The sequence below is a fragment of the Penicillium oxalicum genome, chromosome II (genome assembly GCF_001723175.1).
Source record: "Penicillium oxalicum strain HP7-1 chromosome II, whole genome shotgun sequence".
NCBI lineage: Eukaryota > Fungi > Ascomycota > Eurotiomycetes > Eurotiales > Aspergillaceae > Penicillium > Penicillium oxalicum.
In genome coordinates, this window is record NC_064651.1 from 2,092,839 (window position 1) to 2,108,270 (window position 15,432).

General features: G+C 50.9%; 4 protein-coding genes across 4 annotated transcripts; 2 read left to right on the top strand and 2 right to left on the bottom strand.

The window, feature by feature from the left end:
- Positions 1-1,244: 1,244 nt before the first annotated feature.
- POX_b02622 (ENTH domain-containing protein) lies at positions 1,245-3,178 on the bottom strand (the record flags this gene model as incomplete). Its single annotated transcript, XM_050111535.1, has 5 exons — positions 1,245-2,549; positions 2,620-2,701; positions 2,768-2,847; positions 2,967-2,998; positions 3,097-3,178. The coding sequence occupies 5 exons, from the start codon at positions 3,176-3,178 to the stop codon at positions 1,245-1,247; spliced, it is 1,581 nt and encodes a 526-aa protein (XP_049971881.1).
- A 665-nt stretch (positions 3,179-3,843) lies between these two features.
- POX_b02623 (uncharacterized protein) lies at positions 3,844-9,186 on the bottom strand (the record flags this gene model as incomplete). Its single annotated transcript, XM_050111536.1, has 4 exons — positions 3,844-4,421; positions 4,490-4,732; positions 4,792-5,070; positions 5,127-9,186. The coding sequence occupies 4 exons, from the start codon at positions 9,184-9,186 to the stop codon at positions 3,844-3,846; spliced, it is 5,160 nt and encodes a 1,719-aa protein (XP_049971882.1).
- A 1,360-nt stretch (positions 9,187-10,546) lies between these two features.
- On the top strand, positions 10,547-11,020 carry POX_b02624 (uncharacterized protein; the record flags this gene model as incomplete). The annotated part of the gene is made up of 2 exons (XM_050111537.1): positions 10,547-10,837; positions 10,904-11,020. 2 exons carry the CDS (start codon positions 10,547-10,549, stop codon positions 11,018-11,020), a joined length of 408 nt encoding a protein of 135 aa, XP_049971883.1.
- A 1,517-nt stretch (positions 11,021-12,537) lies between these two features.
- On the top strand, positions 12,538-14,453 carry POX_b02625 (Inosine-5'-monophosphate dehydrogenase; the record flags this gene model as incomplete). Its single annotated transcript, XM_050111538.1, has 3 exons — positions 12,538-12,727; positions 12,787-13,095; positions 13,303-14,453. 3 exons carry the CDS (start codon positions 12,538-12,540, stop codon positions 14,451-14,453), a joined length of 1,650 nt encoding a protein of 549 aa, XP_049971884.1.
- Between the last annotated feature and the right edge of the window lie 979 nt (positions 14,454-15,432).

Here is a 15,432-nt window from a genome sequence, read left to right on the forward strand (position 1 = left end):
GGCTGTCGGTGAAAAAGCTGCCCTGCCTTCCCCTCCGCGACAGGCTTTTCTGGCCGCGTCCACACGATTCTCAATGCCGACTGACCGAGTACTCACAATAATGACCCTCCTCCCCCATCTTGCACTCTCGCGGACCCTGACAATCTCGAGTCATTTTTTCTTTTTTCAATCCCCATTTCTCAATGATCAATGGAGCAGAACAGCAACCCGATTCTCCTGTCCATGTGAACTGATATATATATGAAAGATGGGTATACTTCATCACTTACTCTGTTGTCTGTCATCCCCCCCCCCCCCCCCCCCCCCCCTCTTTCTCCCGGCATCTACAGTAAACTCCATCGCCTCACTTGTACCTAGCCCCATTCAACGCAGGCGTTGTCCTCGCATCACTGAGCCTTACCATATAATGTTCCTCTATCCCTTTCGATGACAAAGCGAGGTAGCGGAAGCAGAGCGGGTTCCAGCCAGGTTCCTGACGAAAAGTACAAAATCAAGACAAGTAGGTCAAGACAGGGGGTAACACATTCATATTTTAGACCTGATGGATATCGCCAAGAAGAAAAGATGACACTAAATGGAGAAAGCGTTGATTTGACTCGCGCATTCTACCCACGTAGACCGCGCAGTCATTTTCGAGATTGTTCATCTCCGAGCAAGTCTTGACGCCAAGATTTCGCGCTACAGGCCCCTGGTGGGAAAAATGGGCATCTCGACAGGCTATACAAAGAATTCGTCGAACAAGCTTTGAGGATTCCAAGAGAATATCAGTCTACGCGGTGGTTTTTCTGACTTCAACTCTCCAGGTCATGACACATGACACGAGTTGGGGCCAGGGACGAGCTAAGTCAACATCTACGATCATTGACTTTGGCTTTAGATCAGAAGGACAATCGACATCGCAAAACCATCCAAAATCAACACGATATTTCAAACTGTGCTTTGCTTTCGCTGAGGCGCGAGTCCTTTCAATCAACGTCACTAACGGGGAAAGGGGGGAGGAAGAGAGTAAGAGAGATGAAAACGTATCACTCATGTTATGAAAAGACCAATTGACCAAGACGCAAAGACAAAATCAAATGAGACACAAGAAGGGGGGGGGAAGCACACAAGAGCTAGGGAGACTAAGATCACAAAAAAAAAAACTCGAATGGATGCTCTATGCATTCATTTTGCAGGTGTTTTGCCGGCGCACCAAGGTAAGATTTTTATCGAGTAGCAGACCATATTCTTCGCACAGGCCTTAATTAGCCTAGCAGATCATTAAAGGCAGAGCCACCTCCCTGATTTTGCCGGGATGCCGACGGAGCCGGAGAGGACGCAGCGGCTGGTGCACCCCAAATGCCAGCACTAGCTTTTTCCTTGGCCATGCTGGCCAGATTGGGACCCTTGTTAGCGTTGGCATTGGGTTTGGCAATACCGGCGCTGGCACTGGCGGTGGACCAAAGAGATCCAAAGGCGTCACCAGAGGACTTCTTCGCAGCAGTAGCTGTAGACTTGCTAGCAGGCGACGCAGCGATGGGAGAAGACAGAGATGGCTTGGCGGAATGGTTTGAGAAAGGCTGTGCAGACCCGATGGACACAGAAGTAAAGTAGTTTGGCGTCGCAGCTTGGTAGCCAGATGGTCTTGATGCCATGGTGGGCTGCATAGGTGCGGTCTGCGAGACTGGCGAAGCAACAGAGCTGGTGGTAGGCGTAGGTGTAGCAGATGTGAAACCAACAATACCGTTGATGTTTTGCCCCTGTGAGGCAGAGACAGGCACAGGTGCTGCGAATTGTGTGCTCGAGGTCGTGCTGTGAGTTGTAGATGGAGGTGGGATGGCGAAGGCGGATGAAGGAGCAGCGGCGGACGAGACTCCTGGAGTAGCCGACTGGAAATCATCAAAGTCGTCGTCATCCGCCGTCGTGTCCAAGACATTCAATCCACTGCTAGCAGGCTGTTTGCCCGCCGCGACAGAGGGCGCCGCCGGAGCGGGGGCTGCTGGCTCGTCGTCTCCGAAATCGAAAAGATCTACGACAGGAGCAGGCTCCGGCTTTTTCGGCTCCGCCTTGGGCTTTGGAGCCGGGGCGGAATCACGTCGGGGGGCGGCAGACGATCCCTCGTCATATTCATCATATTCCTCGAATCGGTTTCCACGGCGGCTGGTATCGCGACTGGTGTCTTGGAAGTCACTCGAAGCTCCGCCAAAGCCTCCGCCGTCACCGTAGACACCCCCGCTGTAACCACCATACCCAAGGCTTTCACTGCCGAAGCCGCCGTATCGGCTAGAACCAGAAGACATGCCACCACCAACACTCATGCCACCTTCAAATCCACCGAACTTGTTGCGATTGGCGCGTGCCTTTTTGCGCTCGGTGCGAATCTGGTCTACGTCGCCCAGCAACTTGACTAGCTCCGATGAGCGATTGCGCACGTTGATACCCTGGTCTTTGCCGTTCGCATCGATGAAATGGAATTGTCGCAACATCCGCAATAAGGACATATGAGATCGCGCGTCGTCGACCACTCGCTCCGAACCATTCTTCACCAAGAATTCGAGAAGCTGTAGGCTCTGGAGAGGAAAAGGAACAGGAGGAGTCAGTATTCTAACAACTTCGAGCTCAAGCCACGACTATACACACCTTGTAAATCTGCCTCCACTCCTCTGCACTCTTATCGGTGAATCGCTTGTAGATCAACGGCATAATTTCATTGAGTAACTGGCTTTATGGAAAATGTTAGCTATGTCTCAATCCGCCCGACGCGCAATGCTTGAAAGGCGCCACTTACTAGCTGTGCGTGCCATTGGCAATCTCCTGCATCAATGTAGTTGAAGCGCCCCAAGGCTCATTGTTTGTAGCTTCTCGAACCTAGATAATAAATCAGCCATTGCCCCCCAAAATAAGTCTTATTCGGTATGTTGCAAATGGCATATCGAAGTCACACGGTGCAGCTTGCTGCGGGTGGGTGGGGTTGCGAGTGGACGAACCTTGGCCTCCATCTCGGTATAGTTCATGACGGCTGTTGCGGAGCAATTAGTCCCATTCGCTCGAAAGACACGACAACGTTCAGGCACTGAATTCTCGGCGATGATCTTTCACGCGGGGTTGACAGCATACCATTTTGCACTTTGCGAACTCCAGCCTTGAGATCGTATAAGGTCAGGTTGCTGACCTTCTCTTGTAGGTTGGAGAGGTCCATGGCGAGGGATGAGGCAGTTGTAGGATGGTAGATCAAAGAGGGCAGATATTATGAAAATGCCTGTCGCCACGAATCGTTCAAGTGGGCGCAGAAAGCTAGGAGGACTCGCGGGGAGTGAAGAAAGCTTCAAGGGCCGTCAACAATTGAATGTTGAGAGAGATAGCTTGAGGGGGAGTTGGCCGGTTCCCAGCCAGCCGATCCCACTCGATGCGCCACGTTGTCACGTGGCAACCACCCCCTGACTACCTGATGGGCAATCTGCTCCAAATGCTCGATCCTCTGACAGTCACTGTCTTTCGTTGATGAAGGCAGTCGTCTTCCTGTGGTCTGATATCTAAATCCAGTACTTTACAAATGATATTCAACTAGGGGTCGGATTGACAACGGCAAAGGAGTGTTGATGGAATTCGTGTACATTTCGTCTCATTCTTGGACCCATGTAGACCGAGGGCATTATCACGCGTCAAGAAGTTGGCATGCAAACCTGAGCGAAAAAAAAAGAGAAAAAGAAAAAATAAAAAATAAAAAGGTATCTAAACATATAACAGCAAGAAAACAAACATGAATGCATCGAAGTGATTGCAAAATGCAAAATGCAAAAAACCCCGATCGTAAAAAGCAATCCACCCAACCCGTCATCTCTCGTCACGTCCGTCAATGTGAGCTTATTCGTTGTAGAATTTCTTCATGATGAGGTGCAGGAAAAGGTTGACATTGACCCGCATCTGCCCGTCGAAGAAATCCATAAACTGCGTGTTGTTGAATTGTGCCTGCAACAAATCGTCGAGGGGAACTTGAGCATTTGCGCCCGGGACCATCATGTTGCCGCTGCTTCCATCAATAGTAAACACGCCGACCTCGTTACTAGAGATGGTCAGGTCCACACGATCATATTGTCGCTCAGAGTACCCCTTCCAAGCGACGAGTACACCACGTTCAGCCAAAGTTCGCGCAGAGTACTTGTAGGAGCCGAACTTGAAAACCTTGCCGGATTTCTGAAGCTCGCGCTGATGATCCCACTGCTTGGTGAAAGGCATCAAGAATCGTTTCTTGCCTTTTTTGTTCTGCAGTGTCATCATGGCTTGTTCAATGTAGTCATTGTAGGTCTTGAGTTGTTGGTCCAGGTAAATTGCTTGATCACTGAGGCGTGCAGAGGTCAAACGTGCACCTTCTAATTCACGCTCGCGTTGGACCCGACGGCGGTGCTTGGTTCTGATGTCGCTTGCAATAGCATTGAGAAGGTCTTGGTAGTGGTTTTGTCGACTGATTTTTCCCGTTTGTTCGAGTCGAAGAATTTCTCGAGTGCAATACCCTTGAGCTCGGTGTAATCCATAGACCCAATATCAACAAGGGTAGTGGCTTCCGAATAAGCACCACGACGAGAGCTGCTTGAGCTCAGCTCTTCGTGGATCAATGACTGCCACCGTTGCTCATCTTCGACGCTGGGGGGCTTCAGCATAATTTCCAGGAGATTTGCTCCTGTCTGCACTCGAATAATGTAGAGAATACACCGTTTAGTCTCCATGAAAAGAGCTTTGATGTCGGCTTCGGGGTCTGAGATGAAGCTCAGTTAGTAATTTTCACCAATAACAGTCGTTTCCTTCTGCACATACCTTCAGTCTGCGCAAGCTTTGGATTCAAGGTCAAGTTGATCTCGGTGGAGCTGACACCCATCAATTCGTTCTCGTTACTCTTCACGTTGCCAAGGTCGCGGACGAGCTGCTTGAGGAAGTCATCCGGGTGTGGACACATGACCTCGATTTGAGACGCCACGAGCTGATGAATGGAGAAAATGTCGGACATCTTGATGTATAGGGTCGGCTTCGCCTTGGCGTAGAGGTCATTGAATTCATCGATATCAAAGTATGCTTCAGCATCTTGTACCGAAACCACTGTTGCAAAATTAGATGAGCTGTATACGAAGAAAGAAAGCTCAGGAATAACTTACTTTGTCCCCATGTTTGGCCAAGTCGCTGTATCGACTCACCAATGTATGAGTTCAATGGCTGGAGATAGACGTTCTCGGCGCCAAATAATCTTCCTGAGGCCACTTGTGCAATGACCTTCGCAATCTCACCAAGGTTTCTCTTCTGTTCTTGCGTCAGACCCCTATCAACGACACCGTACTTCTCCGGTTCCAGCAGGGCGGGCTGGAAATAGTTCTTCCATGTCCAGAGGCCAACTGTCTGAAGGACATATCCAGGGTCTTCGTTGGGGAACCTTGAGAGCAAGTTCTCGTACATCTGCTGGGCGAGGTATCGAGTACCGAAGGGCATGCGATACAAGAAGTCTTCAAAGGCGGCGAAAAATTGATCGGCGATGTCGCGCAAATCCTGCAAATGTTGAATGAATGTCTCTCGGGTTTCTGGGTCTCTGATGGCTTCCTCGCGCGGGAGGTCCGGTCGCCGACGACTCCGTTGGCCTGTTCGAAGCTCCTCATTGTTGATGGAAGATCGATAAATTTGAATTGGATCACTCTCGAGATCAAGCTCCGGATTGTTGATGACAGACTCCTTGACAACTGCACCCCAGACATCACGCATAAATTTGCGGTCACGAGGAGATTTGGCGTAAGAGGCAAAAAGCTTGTTCCAGAAGGCGTGCGACCGGAGGTACTCAGGCAATGTAGTAAAAGTCTCAATATCCTCCTTTACAGAACGAGAAATAAGCTTAATGAGGTAGTATTCCTCGCGCCTCTTTTGTGAGTATCCAAAAAGACCCATTATCAAGTGCCGGATCCGCTCGTATTCTTTATCCGATGTGTTCAGTTCGCGTAGACGGCGGAAAAGACGTGCAAGGTATTGCGACTGCGTTTGAAGCAGAAAGAAGAACACTTGATACTGGTCCAGCTTCTTCCTCGACGTCTTGTTCAAAGCTTTGAGGTCGTAAGGATCCTTGGAGGATATGTCAGTGTTGGACAAAAGGTTACCAATATGGCCCCCGAAGTGTTTCTGGTGTTTGACGACTTCATCCAAAGTGATCTTATTTTTGACGAGCAAAGCAATTTTGATATCGAGTTGGCTGATGTACTGCTCCGCGAGTTCGTTCTGACGCACTTGTTGGACAACAACTTTTCGTAGGCGCTCAAACTCAATTTCCTCATCGAAATCGAAATCGCTGTCATTGAGAAGGTGCACAAAGCCCTTGACAGTACCCACAGGGGGGTTCTTGCCGCTGGTCAGGCTCTTATACGCCTGGCCTTGGATGCGAGCTCGAATCACGCTCTGTGCCTTGATCACTTTCTCCATGTTTTGATTGTAATGACGGCGTCGTTCTTCAAACCGATGGCGGATCAATCGTCCTCTAATGCAGGCCTGTAAATCGACGATGATGTGCTCTTCCTCTTCCAAATCTGCCAAAGCCTGACCAACTTGAATGCGCACAAGCATGGCCCGAGCTAACGCCTGAAGCTGGACGACATCTTCTTCGGTGTCCTCCAATTGCGAGAGAATGTCTCCCACTCTGATGCGTTCCAGCGCAGCACGTGCAAGAGACTGGAGATCTTCAACCTCATCACTGTGAGATTGAAGCTCAGCTTGCAGTTTTGCTAGGGTTTGTCGCTCCAAGAAGCCCCGTGTCGATGACTGTACCTCCAGGATGCGATTTTCTTCCCGCTTCAATTGAGCGAGTTGATGATCCAGAGCCTTTCTCGTGGCTTTTTGCCTGAAAATACTTTGCAACTCAATGATAGCGGATGCGTGCTGGGCCAGTTCGGAGCGGAGAGTTGAGGTACTTTCGCGCGCAGCAGCGCCGCGCACCATTGCCTGCAGCCGTGTACATTCATTTTCTGTGTCCGCCAGAGCCTGCAGAAGCGAGGTGTGCCGATTCTTAAACGCCATGGCCCGGATCGTTGACTGGATGAGGATAATTGAGCTTTCTTCTGCTTCCAGAGATGCTTTGACTTGGGAAACATGCTGACGGGCAAGGTTGCCCCGGATGGCCGACTGCAGTGATTGAACTGGGTTGGTGCTTTCCAAGACTTCTCGCGATTGGACGGCGAGCTTCTTTCGCTGGAAGGCACCTCGAATCATGGATTGCAAGCTCAAAACGTGGTTTTCGACCTTATGTGTCTGTGCATATCGCTCAGCGATTGCCTTGCGCTGCAGTGCACCTCGGATCATAGATTGTAAGGTCAGAACGTCTTGTCCGGCGCTTTGTGTCTGCTCATATTGCTCAGAAACTGCCTTGCGTTGCAGCGCACCTCGAATAGCAGCTTGGATCTCCTTGATGCCAGATTCCTCCTTTCGAGCGCGCGTTTGCAATAGCTGAGCATCTGCTCGCGCTTTCGATCCACGGATCAGGCTTTGCAGTTGTAGAACAGTCATGGCTTGTGTGTCGCGGAACACCTTATCTCCACTCTGGCGGCGGCGCACAATGAACCCTCGACTAATAGCCTGGAGCTGAATGGCAAACTGACGCATGCTCAGACGATACTGGCTGATCTGTCGAGCCCAGTCTCCACGCAGCCGCGATTGCAACTCGACCAACAATGGCTCAAAGTCCCATAGATCATTCATTATGGTACCCAACTTGAGTCGCAGCATGGCACCTTTGATTTGAGCTTGGAAGTCGACTATCGATTGCTCGTTCTCGTGAAGCTCTCGATCAATTCTCTCTTCTTCGGACTCAATCGGCTCCGGTTCAGGTTCGGGTTCAGCACCAAAATTAGCAGCCATGCCAGCAAAGCTAGGCATGCTAACGCCAGCTTTGTCAAGACCTTTCTGAGTCTGCTCCAGCTCATGATGCTCAAACTCCAGCTGACCCACCAAGTTGCCCATTCGGAAATCTAACATGCCATTTTTGAAGAGCAACCATGACAGGGCATGGATACAGTGAATGACTTTTGGGATATTCTTCTTTTCGTAGAGGTCGATGAGCTCAAACCGAAATAATTCTGGCAGCTCCACGTCATCGAGAAATCTGAAAAATAAGGCGATGTTATCCGAATGGCGATACTGAAGCTTTGCATGGCGAAAAATGCGCAACACACGATCAGGGTACATGGCTTGAACCACTTCTGCGAGAGTGACACCATCTCGAAGGGCTTCTTCGAGTCGGACGATGGGCGGAATTTCCTTGTGGATCACGCTTTCAATCCATTCCTTGGCTTCACCAATATGACACAGGTACTCGTAAGCCTGCAGAAATTGCCGCTGCTGATCCATCCAGCTCCCAGCGGTCCAGGAGGACACTTTGGGCTTCTCTGGTGAGACTGCTCCAGTCCGTCCACCAGCAACAGAGTCTGCACGCTTTAGGCGCCGCCGTCCTTGCATTCCCACGACCGATTGCGTTGCGGCCCCAAATTGAAAGTCATCGCCGTCACCCGCCTGCACAATTTTGGATAACGTTCGTAGGTGACGCGTGGATGATTTTTGGAATGTCTCCAGCTCTGGAGCAGACAAGGCGGTAGTCAATGCTGGGGGGCGCGGGCTGTTGGATAGAGCTTTTTGAGGAGAGGAAGGACGGGATGAGCCTGGTGTAGCATTAGGTGAAAAATTTTGTGGCGTGGTCCCTCTTGGCGGAGTTTGTAGCTCAAATGCGGATGCACCGTGATGAGGCGATTCATTCTCCTTGAAATGAACTCGGGGCGTCTCTGGTGTGCCTGGCCTATATCCCTTCGGAGAACGTCCCTCATCGATCGTGTGGCTTCGCGTATGTCGATATGTATTTGGTCGGGACGCGCCCAGGGTGTTGTTCGGCACCTGTTGAAGTGGTCTTAGAGATTGGCGAATACTGTCATATGTCGATCCAGCATCGGCCCAGCTTTGTTCACCGCGAGCTCTCATCGTCGCCGAGCTCGTTTCGCTCTTGCCTCGGGAGTGGCCTAGGCTACTGGAAACGGACGCATTGGACGAGACGGTACTAGTCCGACTGGGTGTAAAGGTAGCAGAAGTGGAGGAGTAGACGGATGAGTTTGTTGACGCGTTTGATCCGTGTCGAAGCGGACTTGTTGACGTCGCTGGGAGATCCGTCTGGGCGCGCTTGAGCGATGGAAACTGATTGGACATCGCTCTCTATCGTCGTGTTGTGAAATTGAAGATGAGTACACAAACAGAATGTTTCTCGATTGAACGCATCCCTGCTTCCAAGACAGAAGCGGGTGTGGTGATTTGTTCAAGTCCAGTCTTTCGAAGATCGAAGCCGTCCCTCGATTATAATCTCCGGAATGTGATTTGGGTCGCACCACGTTTCGACAACTTTGGTGACCGCGAAGGCAATGATTCTCGACAGCGAACTCTGGGAGATGTAGGTATCATGCAGTATCAAAGTGGATCGCGATCAAAAGCTCGCAAAAAGAAAACTTCACTTTCCTGCCAATATGGCGCTGCTGAGGGTTTGTGGTTGGGTGGGGTGTCAAGCCCGGCAGGTGCGACTGAGATTCCCCAAGCCCAAATAGGACATGTCCAAAACAAATCTCTGTATTAGGCTTAGCGTCAATCAGGTGATCGTCGTCGATCCTCAGCCTCGTTGTGGCTCACACAACATTACGAACTATTGTCCATAATGGCGAGAATTGACAGCCAAGGATACGTGTCGGCTTTCTTAACGTCACAATGTATTATTATGCCAACACCATCAATGTTGTGTCGCCTAGAGTAATGACAATGTGAGAATACCTTCCGCTTGCGAATGGCGGTTTGATCAGGCCGATCGTAATCTGGAAGGCGTTGTACCGAGCGACCATCACCCTCCGCCTCGGCGCCTAGTGCCCACTGCCCACACTGTACCCGCCAGGCCCGCTGCCCCTCCTTACTCGATGAAATCACGGAATACCGTGAGGGGTGAACAGCCAAAAGTCCTTATTGTTAGATCGATTCTTGGCGGTCATTCAGAGGTGTGTCCTCTGTAATGCACAGCTGGAAAAAAAGCTTGAGATTTGGTTTGCTATTCTACTCTCTTGTAGTAGCAAAGAGCCTGACAGTTAAGACACATGCTCGCGCGTGGTAATATACCCACGGTCAACTGCTGGGCGAAATTGCCGCATCAAGACAGTTACATCGCCAACAGATCTCAACACATGACTGATGCGTACGAGCATCAACAGTGGCTCGATCACAGGGCAGATTAAAACTCCACATGCAGTACATGAAGAACTCTAGACGACCCACGTTGACCTCCTTTGGTATACCCGTCGAGGTTCTCCGCTACCTTACATCAACCATGTACCCCGCCCACCAGTACGTCAATGGGAGGGAACTTTCGGCGGAAGCTTGGGCAAACGATCGCGCACCCTTCCCGATCGACACCAAATTGCGGCTCAGCTTTTGAGAATTGCAACTCTCCTTCAACACAGTAGCTGCGTGGAGCTTCCAACAAAATCCGCCCGTGCAGTCCACTCGGTGACTTGTGACTTATCAAGTCTCAACCATGGCGACCCTCGAAACCCAACCCAGATACATTTACAAGATCATACCCTCCACGGCCCCAGTGCGCGAGCCCATCCCCGAGCGACTGCCCGTCAGTGAATTGGATCAGGAGTCAGGGTTCATACATCTCTCAATGGCGTCGCAGGTTCCGAACACCTTGAAGTTATTCTTCAGCGATGAGCCTTTGGTGTATATTGCGCGGATTCATTATGCGGACATTATTCAGGATATCCGATGGGAGTCGCCGGATGGGAAAATTTGTGGTCCACGTCCCGGCGAGGGGCTTTTTCCGGTAAGTGACTAGGCCACTCCGTCACTGATATTAAGCAAAATCTGCTAACGCGATGGGTTCCGGAAGCATCTATACAACGGACTCAAACTCGGCAGAGATGAAGTGGAGAGTGTGGCGATCTGGCAAAATGAGGGAGGATGGGACAAAGCTCTGGACGGCGCGAAACCATGGCTCCTGTACTAGGACTGGCTCAGTCTGGATTCTGGGCATGCCTCCAACTAATCTTCCATCTTCAATTGAATATCTGTTCTGGGGTTCCTGGCCAGCCGACGCGGGCAATGCCACTTCCAGATCTAATGAGTATCTTGCGGCGCGATGTGCTATGTTAGTTGAATCATTTTCAATAGCAGTACTGTCTGTCTAAACTCAGGTACCCACTTTTGGATCCCGGTAGGTTCATAAAGGTGGAATGGGCAGTCCTCTACGTACCTTCATAGTCAGTACTAAGGGCCTCCTGACTCCATTGCCTGGAACACCATGGGACACAGCTCCATTGATCAATGACCGCGACCTACGTGTTATATTTTGACCCTTCATGAGGTAGGGTTGGATCTTATCGTACAAATATCGGCCCATTCGGGTAAGAATCCGAATCCATGCTAAACTGATACTTTCCATTGTCGTCGGGAGCTCATGGAGATTCAGAGTGGATCTCTAAGTGACCATCTGAAGCCCATGAGGCGAACGTGCAGGTACTTTAGAACTAGATCAATCATATGTGCATCATGAACAATATGTACCTCATTGGGTAGTGGACATGAGGTTCCGTCAGGCCCCGATTCTTTCAGTACTAGGTACTAAGTAGGCTTGAGCCCATGAGACATCAAATTACGCACATTGACCTCGATGTCCACCTATTGAACACATTACGTGCCCGAGGCCCCCGTTTCGGTAGCTTGGAACTGTGAGGTATGTTTTCGCCCTTCTGAAATTGCACCACTGTCGGGCGTGGGAGCCCGGCAAACTGCGACCATTCTCCGGGGCAAATCATCTCCATGGTTTATGCTTAGAAATATACGGATTTTTTTTAAAAGCACACGATCAGACACTTGGATGTGGAAGTGTTTCAGGACAGTCGACCTAGCAGAAAGCGCCCGGGCAATCGACTTGATTGGGTAGGTAGGTTGTAGCTACCCTACCTCAATCCAACCAAGATATATCATCACTCGGACATGAACGTCGCACATATTAAGCTACGACCTAAGAGCAAATCATCGATACCCGGCTACTGGAATCAAGTCAGATACCTGATGAGATTTTCACACAGTCCAGCACAAGACAGTGAGCAGTTTGCACTGAAGCAGTAGCGAACAGCGCTTAGCAAGCAAGCGCTGTTTACGTATTATTCACGTGCTGAGTCCCATCAGCGGCAGCCAGTTGGTCCGAGTCATCCTCCACCAGCAGCCCGGTCGGCAGTCTGCCACCGCCGGAAGGGAGCTCGGTAACCAGCCAATGGCCATTCCCAAAAGCCCAAGAAAAAAAAAGTTTAAGCACTAAGCCTAAAAGGGGAAGGGCCCGTTGCCCGTCAGAATAAGAAAAGGAAGACACTTGCCGCGAAGATTTTTTCTTCTTCTTTCTTTTCCTTGGGAAAGCTGGTCTCTCCCCATCAACAGATTGTTTCTATTCTGTTGATTTCGATTTGTGCTCAGCTTTGATACCCCACAAAAAGTCTCACCTGCAGACTCTCATTCATTATAATCATGCCCATCACCGCAAAGGAAGCCGCGCCTGGTGCCGCCATGAAGGCCGAGATTGAGGATTACACCAAGGCCCTCGAGGTCGTGAAGACTTATTCCACACTGGATGGACTTGACGTGGACACTTTGTTGGACTCTGATAACCACGGAGCATTGACTTATAACGACTTCCTGCTCCTGCCTGGCTATATCGGTAAGCCAAACTAATTTTTGGTTTGGCGAGACCCATTTGTTAATAATGCCGGTCAACAGGCTTCCCTGCCTCCGATGTCAGCCTGGATACCCCCGTCACCAAGCGTATCTCTCTGAAGGCGCCCCTTCTCTCTTCTCCCATGGATACCGTCACCGAGCACAACATGGCTATTCACATGGCTTTGCTTGGTGGCCTGGGTGTCATTCACCACAACTGCGCACCCGAAGACCAGGCTGAGATGGTCCGCAAGGTGAAGCGATATGAGAATGGCTTTATCCTTGACCCAGTTGTTCTTTCTCCCAAAGCCACCGTCGGAGAGGCCAAGGACTTGAAGGCCAAGTGGGGCTTTGGTGGTTTCCCTGTCACTGGTAAGTCTCTTTTTTGCTCTAATCCTTGTTTTCCTCTTCGAAATCACTGCACCATTATATGATGAACAAACCTTTCAATCATAACTTTCGTTCCACTGGCAGCAACGAGAGTTGCACTGTAGAGAAACTTTTTATCTGATCCAGCCATTCACTCAATGATTTTGCATTACACCTTTTATGGCATGGATGCTAACACTCATATGATAGAGGATGGAACTCTGAGCTCCAAGCTCGTCGGTATGGTCACTTCCCGTGACATCCAGTTCCACAAGGATCTGACCGAGCCCGTCACTGCCATCATGGCCACCGATCTGGTCACTGCCCCGGCTGGCACCACCCTGGCTGAGGCCAACGAGGTGCTGCGTCGGTCCAAGAAGGGCAAGCTGCCCATCGTCGATGCTTCTGGCAACCTCGTCTCTCTCCTTTCCCGCTCCGATCTGATGAAGAACCTCCACTATCCCTTGGCCTCTAAACTTCCTGACTCCAAGCAGCTCATCTGTGCTGCGGCAATCGGCACTCGTGAGGAGGACAAGTACCGTCTGAAGCTGCTCGTGGACGCCGGCCTGGACATTGTTATCCTCGACTCCAGCAACGGTAGCAGCATGTACCAGATTGACATGTTGAAGTACATCAAGAAGGAGTTCCCCCAGATTGACGTTATCGCTGGTAACGTCGTGACTAAGGAGCAAGCTGCCATGCTCATCGCTGCCGGTGCCGATGGCCTGAGAATTGGCATGGGTGCCGGTAGTGCTTGCATTACCCAAGAGGTCATGGCTGTTGGCCGTCCTCAGGCTGCCGCTGTCCGCAGTGTCTCTGCCTTTGCCGCTCGCTTCGGTGTTCCTTGCATTGCCGACGGTGGCATTCAGAACATTGGTCACATTGTCAAGGGTCTGGCCCTGGGCGCCAGCACTGTCATGATGGGTGGCCTGTTGGCCGGTACCACCGAGTCTCCTGGCGAGTATTTCGTCAGCAACGAGGGCCAGCTTGTCAAGTCTTACCGTGGAATGGGCAGTATCGCCGCCATGGAAGACAAGAAGGCCGGTGGCAACAGCAAGGACAGCAGCGCCAACAAGGCCAGCAACGCTGGTACTGCTCGCTACTTCTCCGAGAACTCTCGTGTCCTGGTTGCCCAGGGTGTCGCTGGCTCCGTTCTGGACCGCGGCTCCGTCACCAAATTCGTCCCATACCTCGTTGCTGGTATTCAACACTCCTTGCAGGACATGGGCGTCAAGTCGCTCGATGAGCTGCACGAGGGCGTCAACAATGGCACTGTTCGCTTCGAGATGCGCAGCGCCAGTGCTCAGGTCGAGGGTAATGTCCACGGCCTGCACAGCTATGACAAGAAGCTCTACTCTTAAGTGAGGAAGACTTTTTGTCGATGAGCGGGCTCCCCACTGTGAATAGATATAATTGGGACACCCCGTACGATGCCATGCGTTTGAAAACAAGAATACCAAAAATGGGGTATGACAAGGGATGGAGTTAGATTTGAGGAGTTTATCGTTTTGAAATGGTACATACCATGCAGCTGAAAGATGCTGCCCGTATTCGATCGTGATGATTCTTGTTCTACCTTTAGCTCGTAGTCTGCTCGATTGCCGCCAGCCGTCTCAACTGTAGATGTCCGAAGCGACACGTAACATCCGAAGCCTATGGTGGTTCACATGGGACTCAGGACTGCCAGGCGATCGCGCTTGAGCTGAGCTCATGTGGTTCGAAGTACCCTGGACTCGTTGGTTTTTCACGACGCTCCCCCCAAGTTGGGCGGATTTTATTACTCGGTGCCTTTCCCTACGCCATTGGTCTTCACTGATTGATTCGATGATCGCTTACTATTTTCTTCACATCAGAATGGTGTCGTTGTGCCTTCGGGGTTGAAGTGTCTCGGGAATGCTCACGATTGCACAATCGAAGGGCTTGCTAGAAAAGACGACTACCGCAGTGCACGCGACGGGGTCACTACGTTTGGGTTGATCACCGCCACAGAGCGACCCCAGACTGATGGTTCGACGTTGGGGAAAGAGAACGACCGAGCGGCTGTCACAATGGAAGCTTGTGACGCGCTCGTCAACAGAGTCCTCGTCTGCCAATCACTTGTAGTCCCGGCGACGTGACCAGAACAAACGCGGGGTACAGGGATCAGCCTAGGCTCTCGGGCCAACGACCATCTGATTATGACCTTTCCCGAGGCCGCATAGAGAGAGCGCTATAGATTTCGCGATGTCGCTTTTATTTTTCAACCTTACCCGCCACCGCTGGGTATCGTCTAGCATTCCCCATCCTTTTAAACTCGATCAGATTCAATCAGCAGTGCGCTTCTCTCCAGCCATACCAGTA